Source organism: Phascolarctos cinereus, unplaced genomic scaffold (assembly GCF_003287225.1).
Source record: "Phascolarctos cinereus isolate Bilbo 61053 unplaced genomic scaffold, phaCin_HiC Scaffold_4;HRSCAF=312, whole genome shotgun sequence".
In the NCBI taxonomy this organism is placed as follows: Eukaryota; Metazoa; Chordata; class Mammalia; order Diprotodontia; family Phascolarctidae; genus Phascolarctos; species Phascolarctos cinereus.
In genome coordinates this window covers 661,485,299-661,500,935 of record NW_027555847.1, presented here as the reverse complement: position 1 = coordinate 661,500,935, position 15,637 = coordinate 661,485,299, and the positions used below count along the sequence as shown (strand labels likewise).

The following is a 15,637-nucleotide window of genomic DNA, read 5'->3' as shown; positions in this document are numbered from 1 at the left end:
CCCCAAGACAGCGCACAATCTGATATAGGCTCTACATATACATTCCTATTAAACATATTTTCACATTAGTGATGTTGTAAGTAAGAATTAGAACCAATAGGAGGAACCACCAGAAAGAGGAAACAAAGCTCAACAGAAGAGAAAAAAAATAGCAAATAGTGTGCTTCGATATGCATTCAAACTCTATAGTTCTTTCTTTGGATGTGGATAACATTTTCCATCACAAGGCCTTTGGAGATGTCTTAGGTCCTTGTATTGCTGGGAAGGGTTATGTTTATCAATATTAGTCAAGGAAGTTTAGAGATGTACTTGAAAGAGCTTCATGGGTCCATCACACATTTAACAAAATACCTCAAATGATCAATTTGCCCCCCTTTTTTCTCTCACCCAGGTGGCATCTGCTTCATTTATTTTTTGAAGATTCAAATTTCATCAAGTCAAGGTATGTTGATGCTTAGAAACAAGAACACTTGTCTAAAGGCCTACATAAGTTCAAATAATAAAATGTAGCAGCACAGAATAGGGAAGGAAAGAAATGAGTGCCTACTATGTAAAGTGCTAAAAACTTTACAAACATGATCTCATTTGGTCCTCACAACAGCCCTGGAAACAGGTCCTATTATTACCCCAATTTCACAGTTGAGGAGACTGAGGGCACATGAGGCAAATAGGGTTAAGTGTTTTTCCCATGGTCATACAGCTAGTAAGTGTCTGTAGCCATATTTGGACTCAGGTCTTCCTAATTTCAGGCCCAGGGCTCTATCCACTGTGCTACCCAGCTACCTACAGGATGGGAGTGGGGCGGTGTGACTAGACAAAAAAGTTCCTGTGAGAAACGTCTGGAGATTTAATGAGCTGCAAGCTAAAAATGGACCATCAACATAGGCTAGCAGCTAAGAAAGACAAAGCAATGTTAGGCTGTGTTAAGAGAGGCTTTATTTCCAGAGCTAGATAGTTGAAAGTCCCAATATATGCCGCCCTGTTCAGATTCTGTCTGAAATAATGCATTCCTTTCTAGTCACCATAATTTAGCTAAGATGGTTGAATGGACTGGGGATGTCTAAGCAGAACTAGGATTGTTTTCTAAATGTCCCTCTCAACAATTCCCCTCAAAACAATAAATAGAGCATTTCCTTATTTGACTATAACCTAGTATCATTCCACCTTTCTCTATGTCTCACCCCTCCTAAACCCATCATTTGCACTCTCCCTGACCTCCATTCCCTTCATCCCTCAGTACTTTCTCAGGTCACTATTCCTGCTCTGGCTTCACTTTCCCCCCCTTTCTAATCTTCAACCCAGTTCTGCTCTACACTGCCCTCTACTGAGTCCCTTTCCCCCTTGATGCTGCTTGTCCCTTGCCAAAACCAAGCCCTGGATTTTTCCTATGATCCACAACCTCCTCTCCTCCCCACTTGAGATGCTGCTGCTCCAAGCTGTAGAAGTTACCACTACAGCATAAATTCATGGCATGCAATTCCAAGTAGGCAAGGCAATCTTTTTATTGGTCTATAATTGATTCCCTACCTCATTCCCCTCAGAAGCGATTCCAAACCTCTTCTATAGTCAAACTTCCCACAACTTCCCTTATTCCTCCTCCTCAATCCGAGGATATCACTTCTTATACTACTGAAAAAAATTAGTGTCATCTGATATGAGTTACCTCTTCTCTCTTTTTCTTCACCTCAAAACCCTTGATATCATCTCTTATTCTTTCCTCCTTTCCTTCAGGTTTTTTTTTGTGTGTGAGGTGATTGGGGTTAAGTGACTTGCCTAGGGTCACACAGCTAGTAAGTTGTTAAGTATCTGAGGACAGATTTGAACTCAGGTCCTCCTGACTCCAAGACTGGATCTCTATCCACTACACCACCTAGCTGCCCCATCTTTTCCTTCAGTTCTGACAATGATTTGGACTTTTTTTTGCCATGGCAAGCCCCTCTCCCTGTGCCCTAGAACCCATCCTCTTCTTTTATCTCCAGAGGAATGAGGCCTCTGTCATCCCCTCTCTAATGTTCAATCTCTCCCTCCTACTCTTCTTATGTATTGCCTAGAATTATGGCAATTTCCCCCAACCTTAAAAAAAAACCCTTCAACAGACCCAATTCAAGCCATCATCCTATCTCTCCTCCCTTTTCGAGCCAAACTCCTAGAAAAAGCTGTCTACTCTTGCTGTTTCTATGTCCTCTTCTCTCATTCATTCTTCAACTTTTGCAACCTCATCATTCAACCCAAACCACTCTCTTCAGATTGACCAGTGATCCACTAATTGTCATTTCTGCTGGATTATTCTCAGGCCTTGTTCTTCTCAGTCATCTACTGAATGTGACCCTCTTTCTGGACAATCTCTCATCTGAGTTTTTGTGACATTCCTTTCTCCCTGTTCTTTTTCTACCTGTCTGGCTGCTCCTTCTCAATCCTTTGCAGGTTCATCAACCAAATCATACCCTTTAACTGTGGATGTTCTGAAAGGCTCTCTTGGTCCCAGGCCTTCTTTCGCTTTCCCTCTACACATACAATCTCTCAATAACCTAATTAGTTCTCATACCTTTTCTTATTTCTATGCAGATGACTCCCACATCTCTCTGTCTAGCCCTAATCTCTCTCTAGACTCATACCACTAACTGCTTATTGGAGGTTTCTAATTGTATGTCCCATAGGCATCTTAAATTCAACAGAATTCCAGAACAGAATTCATCATCTGACCGCCACCTCCAATTTAAACCTCTAATATAGTTAGCTATTCCTGTTGAAGACAGAAGCATTCTATTTTGGTCTCCCACATTCCTAACATCCTTGTTATTGTCACCTCAAATATGTCATCAATTACCAGATTGCAACCTTCATTGCACCACAGCAGTCACTGCCTCTCCCCTAGAAATAATCTAGGGGGTTATCTTGCAGTAAACAAGGGTTTCCCAGTTCATCTCCTTGCCTTAATTCTCTCCCCACTCTATCCTCCACACTGCTGCCAATGTGATTTTCCTTAAGTGAAAATCTATGTGTTTCCCTGACTCAATAAACCCCGGTGGTTCCTTATAGGAAAAAAAAATGTCAATTCTGGCCTTATTTCCTCTTTGCAATCCTGCCTTAACCTATCTTTGTAGGTCTCATTAAACATTACCAGCCCTTACTGGCCTTCTTTCTTTCCCTGCCACCTAACAATGTATAGCCAGTTTCCCCTGCTTTTTGTCTGGAATGCATTTCCTCATCACCTCCGCCTTAGAGAATCCCTGAAAGCCTTTCCTGATAACCCCGCTATTGCTAGTGGCTCCTACCCAATCCATCTTGTATTCAACTACTTTGTATTTGTATTTGTTCTCGTCACATTTATTCTATGTGTAATTCGTTACCATCACCTCCCACCCCAGAAGATAAACTTTTGGTGGCAACTGGGGCCTCTCCAGCTGAGGCCGGAACCCTGTCACCTCCTGCTCCTTCCATCCGCTCTGGCTCTTGCTTCAGCCGTAGAAGTGTGAACTCAAAGCCGTAGCATCGCACCCCCAATACCTACGCTGCAGCCCCGGGCTCCCATGTGGCTGCATGTGAGTCCAGTAGGACCACCTCCCGCCCCGAAAGAACTCACCAACAGCACTTCTCGCCTCCAGAGCCTCTCGTTTCTTTTCAGGTCTCGCCAGTACCCTCCTGAGGGGTGGGTGAGCGAGATGGGGCCACCTCCTGCCTAAGACTTCCGCATTCGCATTCGCACTCAGAAGGCTCCAAATGTGACCCGTGAGCCTCCAGGCTGCTACAGCGATGCTTTTCAACCCCAGAAGCAGTAACCTACCACTGATATCTCTTGCCCACTCTGGGGACAACTGGGATCTCACTGGCAAAAGGATGTGACACTTCCATTTCCCAGACACAGGAGACCCCGACACCGCCATGGCTGGCCTGTCTGGGTCCGGCCTTCTCGCGTGGCACTCTCCCACAGAAGGGGAAAACACGACTCTATCTTTCACCCTCTTAGCTTCATTCAGCAGCAACTGGCCACCTCTGCGGCTGCCACCCCCATGGCCGCCACCACCCCCACCCCCAGCACCCCCACAACCCCCATGGCCACCACCCCCATTCCCACAGCCGCCACCTCCACCACCACCCCCATGGCCGCCGCCACCACTACTACCTCTACCCCCACAGCCGCCACCACCACAATGGCCATCACCACCACCACCACGGCCACCACCGCTGCCGCCACCACCCCTATGGCCGCCGTCACCACCACCCCTATGGCCGCCGCCACCACCACCACCATCACCACTGCCCAACCCTCGATGACTGGCTTCCGCCAAGATCAACTTGCACTACCCCAGACCCTGCCTGGGACTCGGGAGACCACGATGCCGCCACATCCTGAGCCTCGGAGCCCACCTTCCTCCTGTGAAAAGTTAAAAGTCACCAACATCGTCTTTGCAGGTTGGAGGCCACAGAGACGCCACCGCCACCATTCCTCTCTCCATGAAGATTCGGAACACAGACACTGCTACCACCAGTCCGTCTATAATTTGATTGCTTCTATGGCCTCCCCAGCACCCTACACGGATGCAAAAGTACAGGACAGCACCACCACCCCTTCCCAGATAACTAGCTTCTCCCCTTGGCAACCCAGACGCCTCAAGAGCCGTTCTACTTGGCAGAAAGACAGAACAGCATCACATCCTGACTTCAGACCCCCACCTTAGGCACAACTGGCAGCTTCTCCCAGGGTCACCCCAGACCCCTCCAGCCATGGAGTCAGGAGGCAGATAAACTTCCAAGATTTACGCCTAGGGTTCCCAGGCAGGTTGAAAAACTTTGCTTCCCCTCCATCTGGAAGTATTATGGACGTCCTGGGACAGTACAGATCTCACAGACGCAAGCCACTACCAGTGACATTGCCACCTTTTGCCCTCCGAAGATCATCTTCCTCCAGTGGTTTCCAAGGCCCTCCAGGCCTACGCCGTGGAAAGCCTATATATAGCTACTTACCATCCTTTAAAGATGAGCTTTCTCATTTCGGAACTCCAGCCTCTATAGTGAAGAACCCTTCTCTCACTGCCATCTCCAGCCTTTCAACTGGGATGCCTGATTCCACAGCCTGACCTCCAAACAACGCTTTGGTCTCAAGGGAAGACTTTGAACAGTCCAATTCCAACACACATAATCTTTCCATTCCAGTATTAGCCTGAACTCAGGCTAGAAATGAATAAATCCTGTTCCCAAGCCTTGTTGTCCTCTCCCTTATTCCCATCCACCTCTATTCCTTCTTCCCCAAGTGTCCCAGGCTAGATCTATCCCTTCCTCTGTGCCCTCTGGAATGCTCCGTCAGTAATAAACTTCCTTTCATCTTAAACCTCTTTCTTGCTTTTTCCATCTCTCGACATGTATTGAGACCTGGCTCTCCCATGTGAGACATTACTTCCCTAGCCACCCTTTCCTACACTGGCTATACTTTCTCCCAACTCTCTGTGGTGGGTGAGTTGGAATTCTTCTTGCTCCCACTTCCAGATGCCAGGTTCTCCCTCTGCCACCCTTTACCCTATCATTTCAGGTTCTAGAGCCTTTTCCTCTAAGGTTCCTTCCATCTCCTTCTCATTATTTTCATGCTGTCTCACTCGCTAGAATGTAAGTTCCTTGAGGGCAGGGAATATTTTTGCCCTTCTTTGAATCCCCACTGCTTAGCACAGTGCATGGCAAATAATAAGTGCTTAATAAATGCTTGTTGATTTATTGCATGTTTAGTCCTGAGGTATACAATGTGCCCCACTCGATCTCTGGGGTGGATCATCACATTATCAAGCATGTGATCTTCAGGGAAGATCTACCACCACACAGCTACAACTCAAAAGTCTCTCAAAGTACTCGATGTGTGGGAACATATACTTCTATTACTTATTATTCTAGCTCCTGAACTTCCATTGGTATGATTTCAATTTATGAAAATATCAGTCATCATGACACTATTCACTTGTAAACATATTTACTTAATAAGACAAAAGCAATATTAATCTTAACACTCCAGTTATTCAATAGAAAGCAAATGTATAAACAATAAAATATTGCAGTCCATCCTAGGTCTCCCTCTCCCACTAATGTAGTATCCATTTGGGAGGCTGGTCACACATTTCTAGAAACCTAGCAGAGAGTTTTATGAATGGGGGAAATATGCTTAGGGTAACACACAACTCTGTTGCCCCTTCAGGAACAATTTGCATCACATGAAGCTATTTTTCTACTAGTTATTCACCTTCTGATACTTTCTATTATCCTACTGGGCAAACTCAATTCTCTTTTGCTAACAAGCTGAGGAAGCAACAATAAGCTCTATTAATTTACAATCACCCTTAACAGAATGCTTAAAAAGTTTATTGTGACAACAATTCTATTGCTCTGGCAAGTAAATCTCTTAAACTAGATGCTGCAAACCTTCTGCGCAATGCAGAGAAGCTCAGTCATCTCTTCATTCAACAGCATTCTGCTTTGTCTGATCATCTCTCCACCTTTTCTCAAAAAAAAAATTCTTTTAAAAAGCTGTTTTATTTTTCAATGAACAAGATTTATTTCTCATATTCCCACCCCACCCCCATTTAAAAGAAAATAAAGAAAAAGAATACTTTTGTAACAAATATGCATGGTCAAGCAAAACAAATTCCCACATTATACAGGTCCAGAAATGTATGTCTCATTCTGCCTCTTGAATTCCTCATCTATCAGTGATGAAGTGGGTAGCATTATTAATCATCATTCCTCTGGATTCTCAATCTCTTCTTATTGCAAAGCATGACTCACAGCAAAAATTCCTCAGGTTGGCTCTCTACATAATTCAGACAAGCCCAGCCAAATCCTCACTCAACAGATTTCTGTGTCATCCAATCATTTCAAGCATTTTCTTATAGCAAAACAGATGAAAGCCTCTCTTTCCCTATTTTTCCCTTTCAAAGCAGAAAGGACAATAGGAAGCAAGGAGACCCCTCTAAGAGGTTTCACCTCCTTCAAGTTGGAGATGACACTTGGGAGCAACAGCTCAAATGACAGAGATTACATCTCTTCCAATGAACTTCCCAGCAACTGTTTCAGCTTTTTATTCAGTTAGTCCATAGTAATGCTCTTCCAATCACCAAGCTCCCAAAACAACGCCTGAAGACTGACTCTACCAATGGCTCCTTAACACTCAGCCTCTTAAAAGTTGGATTTTTCACTGTTCTGAATACCTCAGATCAGAACCTCCTGGTGAATAGTTTTCTCTTGTGAGGGAAAATATATGAAATTCCTCTTTGTGTGAGGTACAAGACCAAAACCACTCACCCTTCCTATAGTTTCCAAGCAGTTATTTAATTTATAATATTGTCACTTATAACCTTTAGAACTCTAAAAACAGTCACATGCAAATAAACTGAGAGGCCAAAATGTCCCGAGTCCTAAGTAACTTTTCTACTTTAAAATAAAATTTCTCAGTAAATTAATCTGCGGTACAGCTGTCTATCTGGCCTTCCCAACAATCTGTTTCTATTTCAATTTCACCTGAGACATTATGTTTTCACATGGACTTTATCAGTCCTTTCACACATAAAAGGGTGGGTTTTTTCTGGCACTTACAGCAACCAAATTATGCACGTACAAAAGAATCAGTATCTTACATTCTTTACAAGTTGATTTCATACTTGTTCTTTACACAAACATTATATTTATGCCTCTTTAGTGACCAAATTAAAATTTTAAATGAGCAGCATTTTACAGTGTACATACTTGTTCTCACCTCCTCCATTAAAAAGAAATTAAAATATGGATTAGCTTATTTTTATGCCTGAATTTCTGGCACCTAGCACAGAACCTGGCATGTAGCAGGTGGTTAAAAAATACCTGTGTATTTATTGAAATCCCTGTGATCCAATTTCCTTCAGCATATTACACTCCCCCAAATCATTTCCTTTCTCCCTGTAATCTTCAGTTTCTCCCTATTTATCAAATCATTCCTTGCATCCTGCAAACATGCCCAGAGTTTCACCCATCCTTAAAATACCCTCATTTGGCCCTACCATCCTGTGAAGGTCTCTCTCCTCCTCTTCACAGTCAAATTCCTAGAAAACGCTTTCTACTTTTGTTACCTCAATTTTCTCTCATCTTACTCACTTTTCAGTCTCTTGCAAATGACTTCTCACCTTATCATTCAATTGAAACTGATCTCTCCAAAGTGACTAATGTTGTGCTAGAAGTAAAGATAGACTAAGGAGCGATTCATTTATTAGCTAGGCTAGCAGTAGCCGATAAATGGGGTCAATGACTCCTCAGTAGTCAAAGACCACCCAAGTGAGGGAAAGCAGGGTCTTTTATCGTGATTAACAGGATGATGAGCAAAATCTCTAGAGCAACACAGGTGTGTATTCTTCTGATTGGCCAGAAAGTTTAAAAAAAAAACCCTCTGACATCACTTTGGTATTGTGATTGTTTAGATCTCCCCTTCTGAAATCCTCTGGACCAAAAACAAGTTTTGTGATTTAGGTCACTAGACAAGAGTAAAACAATACTGTGATAGACATTTCAATGAGGAGGTGGGATAAGTGTCATCTCAGCTCTGGGGGGGCCCCCCATTACCTCACTGGGAGATGAGATCAGTTCTCAGTGATGGGATTAGTCTGAAGGTTATCAGAGTTGCTACTATAGTTTAGATCGATGAGACTAACCTTTAAGCAAGTTTCTCCTGGAGACACAAGTTTCACTACGAAGGTGAAAGTACTAGTTACGTGATAAGAATTGTGAGACAAGTGACCTGAGGTTACCTGACTAAAACTCACAGTGAAGGGGAATATTAGGTCTTGATTTTAAATCTTAACAAAATTAAAAATCAATTTTCAATTTCACACTCACATATCTTAATTGCCACATGTGATGGCCTTTTCTCTGTCTTTATCCTTCTTGACCTCTCAGCATCATTTGACACTGTTGACCATCCTTTCTTTCTCCATAGTTTCTCCTCTGAATTCTTGGGGTTGCTTTCTCTTCACTCTCCTCTTCCCCCCCCCTTTTTTTGGAGGCAGCAATTGGGGGGGTAGGTGATTTGCCCTGGTCACGTAGCTGGTAAGTGTCCGAGGCTAGATTTGAACTCAGGTCCTCCTAACTCCAGAGGGGGTGCTCTATTCACTGAGCCACCTAGTTACCCCTCCTCTTTCCTTTATGAGCACTCTTTGGCCTTCTTTATTGGATAACCATCGACATAATGCTCTATAACTGTGAGTGTCCTAGAAGGTTCCATCCTGGGCCTTCTTATCTTCTCTTTAACATTTGCTCCTTTGTTAACTCATTAGCTCTCATAGGTTTGAATATAATCCCTATGCAGCTGATATTCAGACCTAAATCTTCAGCTCTAGTATCTTTCTTGACCTCTTGACTCATATTATTGTTGTTTTTCAGTCTTGTCCAACTCTTCATGAACTCATTTGGGATTACCTCAGCAAAGATACTGGAGTGGTTTGCCATTTCCTTCTCCAACTCATTTTACAGAGGAGAAACTGAGGCAGATAGAGTTAAGTGACTTGACCAGGGTCACACAGCTAGGAAGTGTCTGAAGCCAGATCTGAAGTCATAAAGATGAGCTCTGTCTGCACTCTATCCACTGAACCACCTAGCTGCCCCCTATCTCACATCTATCAACTGCTTACTGGACATCTAAAACTAGATGTCTATCAATCTATCAATCATCTTAAACTCAAGATAACCAAAACAGAACTTATTATCTTTCCCCTCCAAATCTACTTGTCACTTAGCTATACCACCTTGGAATCATCTTTATCTCCTTGCCTTCACCCACACATCCAATGATTCATTACCAAGTATTATTGATTTTTACCTTCGCAACATTTCTTGCATCTTTCCCCTATTCTCTGTTCAAGACTTCAAGCCCTCATAACCTCTCTTTTGGATTACTGAAATAGCCTCCTAATTGGTCTCTTTGCCTTCAGTATTTTCCCTCTTTCATCCACCCCCTACATAGCTGCAGAAGTCTGATGATATCATACCCCTACTCAACAAATTCCAGAGCCTCCCTGTGTTATTTGAGGCTTGGTAAAAGAAAATATTTTCTAATAATTAGATCTGTACAAAAATAGATAGACTACCTCAGGAGGCAGTGGATTTTCCTTGGAAGGAAGACTGGACTTCTTCAAGCAAATGCTGTATGAACACTTGTTAAGTATTTTGTAGAGGATATTCTTTTTCTTTTAGTGATTGGACTACATGGCCACTAAGGGCCACTAGATGGCCCTCCAACTCAGAAATTCAGTTATTCTATGACTGGGAGAAAAGTCTCACAGGATGAGAAGGTATATACAAGTTGATATCTGCACCTTTGGAGAGGAATACTCATATTGCTGAGAGCATGAGTCTAGCAAAAGATTTTATTGAAGGATACATGGAGATAAAAGAGAAGGTATTAATCTCTAGACCCACACACAAATAGCAAAACAAAACAATTATAGTACTAATCAATTCTACTCTACATATAAGCCCTGACATTTACAATTATTGAAGGATGCTTCATGTCATCTGCATAAACATGGTTGTCTACTTACAGAACAATTTCAGTATTAACCGCAGACCAGTTTGCATTCTGTAGCTTAGTGAGGTGCAGTCACTAGATTATCCACCTTTTGTAAATATTCAACTTTTGTAAAGCTTCCCCAAAATAGCCAGTTCTTTCCTTCTCTTATTAAGCTTCACAGCCCACTTCTCATTTATATATGGCATATCTCTTTCTCATCAGAATGCATTCCAAAGTAAATATCAATGAGAAAAATTTTAAACCACCAAAGTTAAGACTTCAAAAGTATCTAGGTATTTCCAGTCTGCATACAGGTTTGAGTCAGCGTCCTAATGTTCTTTCTAACTTCATAGAGTCTGTTGTCCATTAGGGAGATTCCAATAGATTTCTTGTAACTGACACCATGGAGATGAATTTTGTGAAATTAAGTTTTAAAATAATTTCCTCAGGTTCTTTGGTAATCATCTTATGGATAATGGGGGTGGGTCTCACCTTTTGAATTTGAGCTGCTGTTACATGGACTCAGATTTAAAGACACAGATCCTAATAAAATAACAATTACAAAAATAACTCTGCAAGTGAAGAACAAAGTAGACAATAACAATTGTCATTAATGTAATTCCCCAGGGTCAATGAGGCTCTACACATACATTATCTAATCCATTCCTGCACCTACTTCAGTTATGGACCTGCTACTCAGTCCTGTTATTGTGCCTACTTGGCTTAAATCATACAATGAAGAAGTTCATTTCAGAGACTGAACTTTAATGGGTATCAGTGAGTGTGGCCATAGTTTTTTGTTTTGTTTTGTTTTGTTTTGTTTTTAAGCCTCTTAATGGGCAGACTCAAAATAAACTGGGTAAATCTGTCTTTGGGCCAGTGCAGTTTAATAGGTATATAGGTATACATACATACATACATACATACATACATACATACATATATATATATATATATATATTTGTCTACACCATATATACACACATTTATATGTATGCATGTATCTACATACATTTACACACACATATTAGACAAACACACAGACAGCATGCTTGTCAAATCTTCAGAAGACCCTGAACTAGGGGAGAGAGTGAGCACTTTGAATGAGAAGGTCAGGACCCCAAAAGATTTAAGCAGAATGGATAGGACAATGGGCCCAACACAATGACCATGATGAATAGCTCATATAATTAGAGCTAGAAGGGATGCTAGAGGTCATTTGGGATAACCTCCTTATATTACAGATGAATAAAAAGAGGCTCAAAGAGATCAATTAATTTGTTCAGGGTCACATATGTCACAAATGGCAGAGTTAGGATTCAAGTCCAAATATTTTTGTACTTATTCTACTAAATCCAGGCTTCTTCCTACTATGTTGATCTGCCTCCATGATGGTTAATGAAGAAGAAGAAGAAGAAGAAGAAGAAGAAGAAGAAGAAGAAGAAGAAGAAGAAGAAGAAGAAGAAGAAGAAGAAGAAGAAGAAGAAGAAGAAGAAGAGAAGAAAGAAGAAGAAGAAGAAGAAGAAGAAGAAGAAGAAGAAGAAGAAGAAGAAGAAGAAGAAGAAGAAGAAGATGATGATGATGATGACGATGATGGGTGGGTGGATGGACAGAATATTTTACATTTTGCAAAGTGCTTTACAGAGACTAGCTAAATGGATCCTTGCAACAATCCTAGAAGTAGGTACTAAAGGGACTATTACAGTCATTTTAGAGATGAAGAAACAGACCAGAAGGAATAAAAGGACTTGTCTATGATCCCACAGCTAGTAAGTGTCCATAGAAGGTTTGGAACAATATCTACTATACCAAGAGCAAGATAAAACATAATTAGAGTAGAAATAAAATCCAACACTTGGGCTCAAAAGTACAACTATACAGGAACAGAATGGAGGAGAGTATGGCTAGAAAAAAATTTATGGAAAAATATCCTTAGAGGTTTTAATGTATGTCAAGCCTAGTATGAATTAGTAACATGACATGGCAGACAAAATAGATCATACAGTCTTAAAATGTATTAAGAGATGCAAAATCAGTGCTGACTATATGCCAGACATAGGCTAGAACTGTTCAGTGGTTCAGTGGATAGAGTGCTGGCCCTGGAGTCAGGAGGACCAGAGTTCAAATGTAGTCTCAGATACTTACTAGCTATATGACCCTGAACTTAACCCTGTTTGTCTCAGTTTTCTCATTTGTAAAATGAGCTGGAGAAGGAAATGGCAAGCCACTCCAGTATCTTTGCCAAAAAATGGGGTCACAAAGAGTTGAACATGACTAACAGACCAAAAACAAAAGTGCCAGATACTGTACTAAGTGATAGATATACAAAGAAATTATATCTATTTATCTATCTATCTATCTATCTATCTATCTATCTATCTATCTATCTATCCATACATACATACATACACACACACACACACACACACACACACACACACACACACATATATATATATATTCAAAAATTAAAAAAAAACAGTCTTTGCCTGAAAGAACCTGCATTTTATCTGGGGAAGACACAATATAAATAAGCAAATATACACAAAACACATACAGAGTATATGAAAACATTCTGTAAGGGCAAGTGTTAGCAACTATGAAGACTATAAAAGGCCTCCTATGAAAGCTAGGATTTGAGATGAGTCTTGAAGGAATTAATAGAAACCAAAAAGTAGGAATGAGGGGGCAAAGCTTTCTAGCCATGAGAGAGTCCATGCAAAGGCATGGAGATGTGAGATGAAAAGTTGTTTCTACAAGTAGGCCAGTGTGAAGTAGGCCAGGATCATAGAGTGCATAGAATGAAACGTAAGGAGGGGGCAGGTGATGAAAAGCTTGAAATGCCAAACAGAGGAGATTATATTTGATTCTGGGGGTGATAGGGAACTCTTGGAGCTCCTTGAGCAGGGGTATGTTAGGGTGGTGTATGTGACACGGTCAAACCTACACTTTAGAAAAATTACATTGAAAGCTGAGTGGAGGATCGATTTGGAGTTGGGAAAGACTACATGTAAAGAGACAAGTTTAAAAAGGCTATTTCAGTAGTTTAGTCAAGACAGCCCAAACTAGGGTTGTGGCTGTATGAGTGAAGAGAAGTTTATATTATTGTATATGAGAGATATCATGAAAGTAGAAATGACAAGATTTGGTATCGCATAGATACATGGGAGGAGAATGAATAACCTGTGTTACTGGGAAGATGATGATACCTTCACTGGCAACAAGGAAGTTCAGAGGTAGGATTTGGGGGGGAAGATAAGTTTTGTTTTGGACATGTTGAATTTGAGACATCTGTGAGACTTAATAGCTAAGTGGTATAGTGAATAGAGCATTGGGTCTGAAATCAGGAAGTCTGAGATCAAATTTGGCCTTAGACACTTACTAACGGTTTGACTCTGGACAAGTCACTTAACCCCTATTGGTCTCAATTTCTCATCTGTAAAATGGGAATGCATTGGGGAAGAAAATGGCAAAGCACTTCAGTACCTTTGGTAAGGAAAACTCCATAGACTTTGTCCATAGGATCACAAAGAGTCAGACTTGACTGAATGACTGAACAGCAGCAATAATGTGGCATGGAGCTCAAGATAGCCTAAAACTAGTTGATGATGCCTGGCTGTCACTCAGCAAAGATATTAAGATATAAAGATATGAGAATCATCTGCGTAGAGATGATCATAGCACTCATGGGAGCTGATGAGATCACCCAGTGAGTTAGCATACAGGGAAAAGGGAAGAGGCTCCAGGACAGGGACTTGGACAATACCCACAGTTAGGGGGAACAAAACGGATGAAGAATATGCAAAAGGGACTTTTGTGATTTTCTTTTCAAAAAGAGTTACTAGATATAACAAACGTTCAATACTATTATAAGAATAAAACAGAAAATGAATAGTTACTAAAGTGGGAGTCATTGTCAAATCAGCAGACTACATATAACCTAAGCATAAATTTTTTAGAATAAAAATAAAAATCAATACCATATTAGAAGAAAGAATTAAACTGAAATGAAAATATAACATAAAACACAAAGCTACTGTAGCCTGATACATTTAAATAAGTTATTAAGCTATTAAGGCTGAAGGATGGCAATGGTTAAAAGAAGATAGAGTAACACAGAGTAACACTTTTTCCTAAGCAATTTTGATACATATAAATCAATGCTACAACTAGAAAAACAGAAGATCTGAGACACTGCTCCAGCCAGAAAACACTTGCTATGTTTACAACATAGAAAGATATGACAGCTACAAATACCACTGATTTTAAGAATTTTTAGAAAATATTATGGAGGATGACAACAGAAGGTTATGAGCAGTATCATCACATAAAACAATGACATGTAAGTAGTATAAGAAAAAATAAGTTTATTGGAGGCTTGGCAAAAGCTCTCCAGATCTTTAGGGATAACAGAAGAAAGCAGACAAAAGTGGGAGTAAATTGTCTAAGATTACTATAATAAACTATTTTCTCCATCAATGATGGGATTCACCATATTCAAACTTTAGTATCACAGTCCCCAATTTGCTTTCCCAGCTATGGAAGTTCACTTGGGCTTTCTTGATAGTAAGTTGGAGTAAATTTCTTCCAACTCCCCCCAAGCCCTGGGCACCTAGTACCAGAGCCATGCAGATTACCCTGCAGCTTCTAAAAGTTACAAGGACACTCTTAGTAACACTAAAGGAAGAATGGCAGGGGAGAAACTGGCAGCTTCAATCTTCCTATATATTCCTATAGCTATATGCTATTCAATGTACTTTCCTCCAAACAACATATTGCTGGATTTTTAATCCAGTTTTAATCTAATCTTAATATTGGATTTTTAATCCATTCTCTAATCCTCTTCTCTTTTGTGGGTGAGTTCAATCCATTTGCATTCAGTTAAGTTCAGTTACTTGTGTACTTACTTCCATCCTATCCTCTTATATTTCTTTCTTTCTTTGCCCCTTTACTACTTTACAAAGACCTGTTAAAAGAGGAGTGAGCTCATTGCTAGTGATTCCTGTTTGTCACAATCTATTTCTGTTCCTTTCCCTTACCCAGATCCCAAGCACAGGTCAACCCTTTTTCATGACATTCTCCAAAGTAAGAGGTTTTTTTTCCCCTTGATTAATCAGATCTTTTTTT

At 40.8% G+C, this 15,637-nt stretch overlaps 1 protein-coding gene across 1 annotated transcript in view; it reads left to right on the top strand.

Moving 5' to 3' along the window:
* Nucleotides 1-15,637, top strand: part of LOC144456590 (adhesion G protein-coupled receptor E2-like) — a 52,045-nt gene that overhangs the window by 4,599 nt on the left and 31,809 nt on the right. Inside the window, exon 2 of the mRNA XM_078151813.1 lies at nucleotides 392-442. Within this exon, the coding sequence (XP_078007939.1) occupies nucleotides 392-442 (51 nt within the window). The remainder of the gene's footprint in view (nucleotides 1-391; nucleotides 443-15,637) is intronic.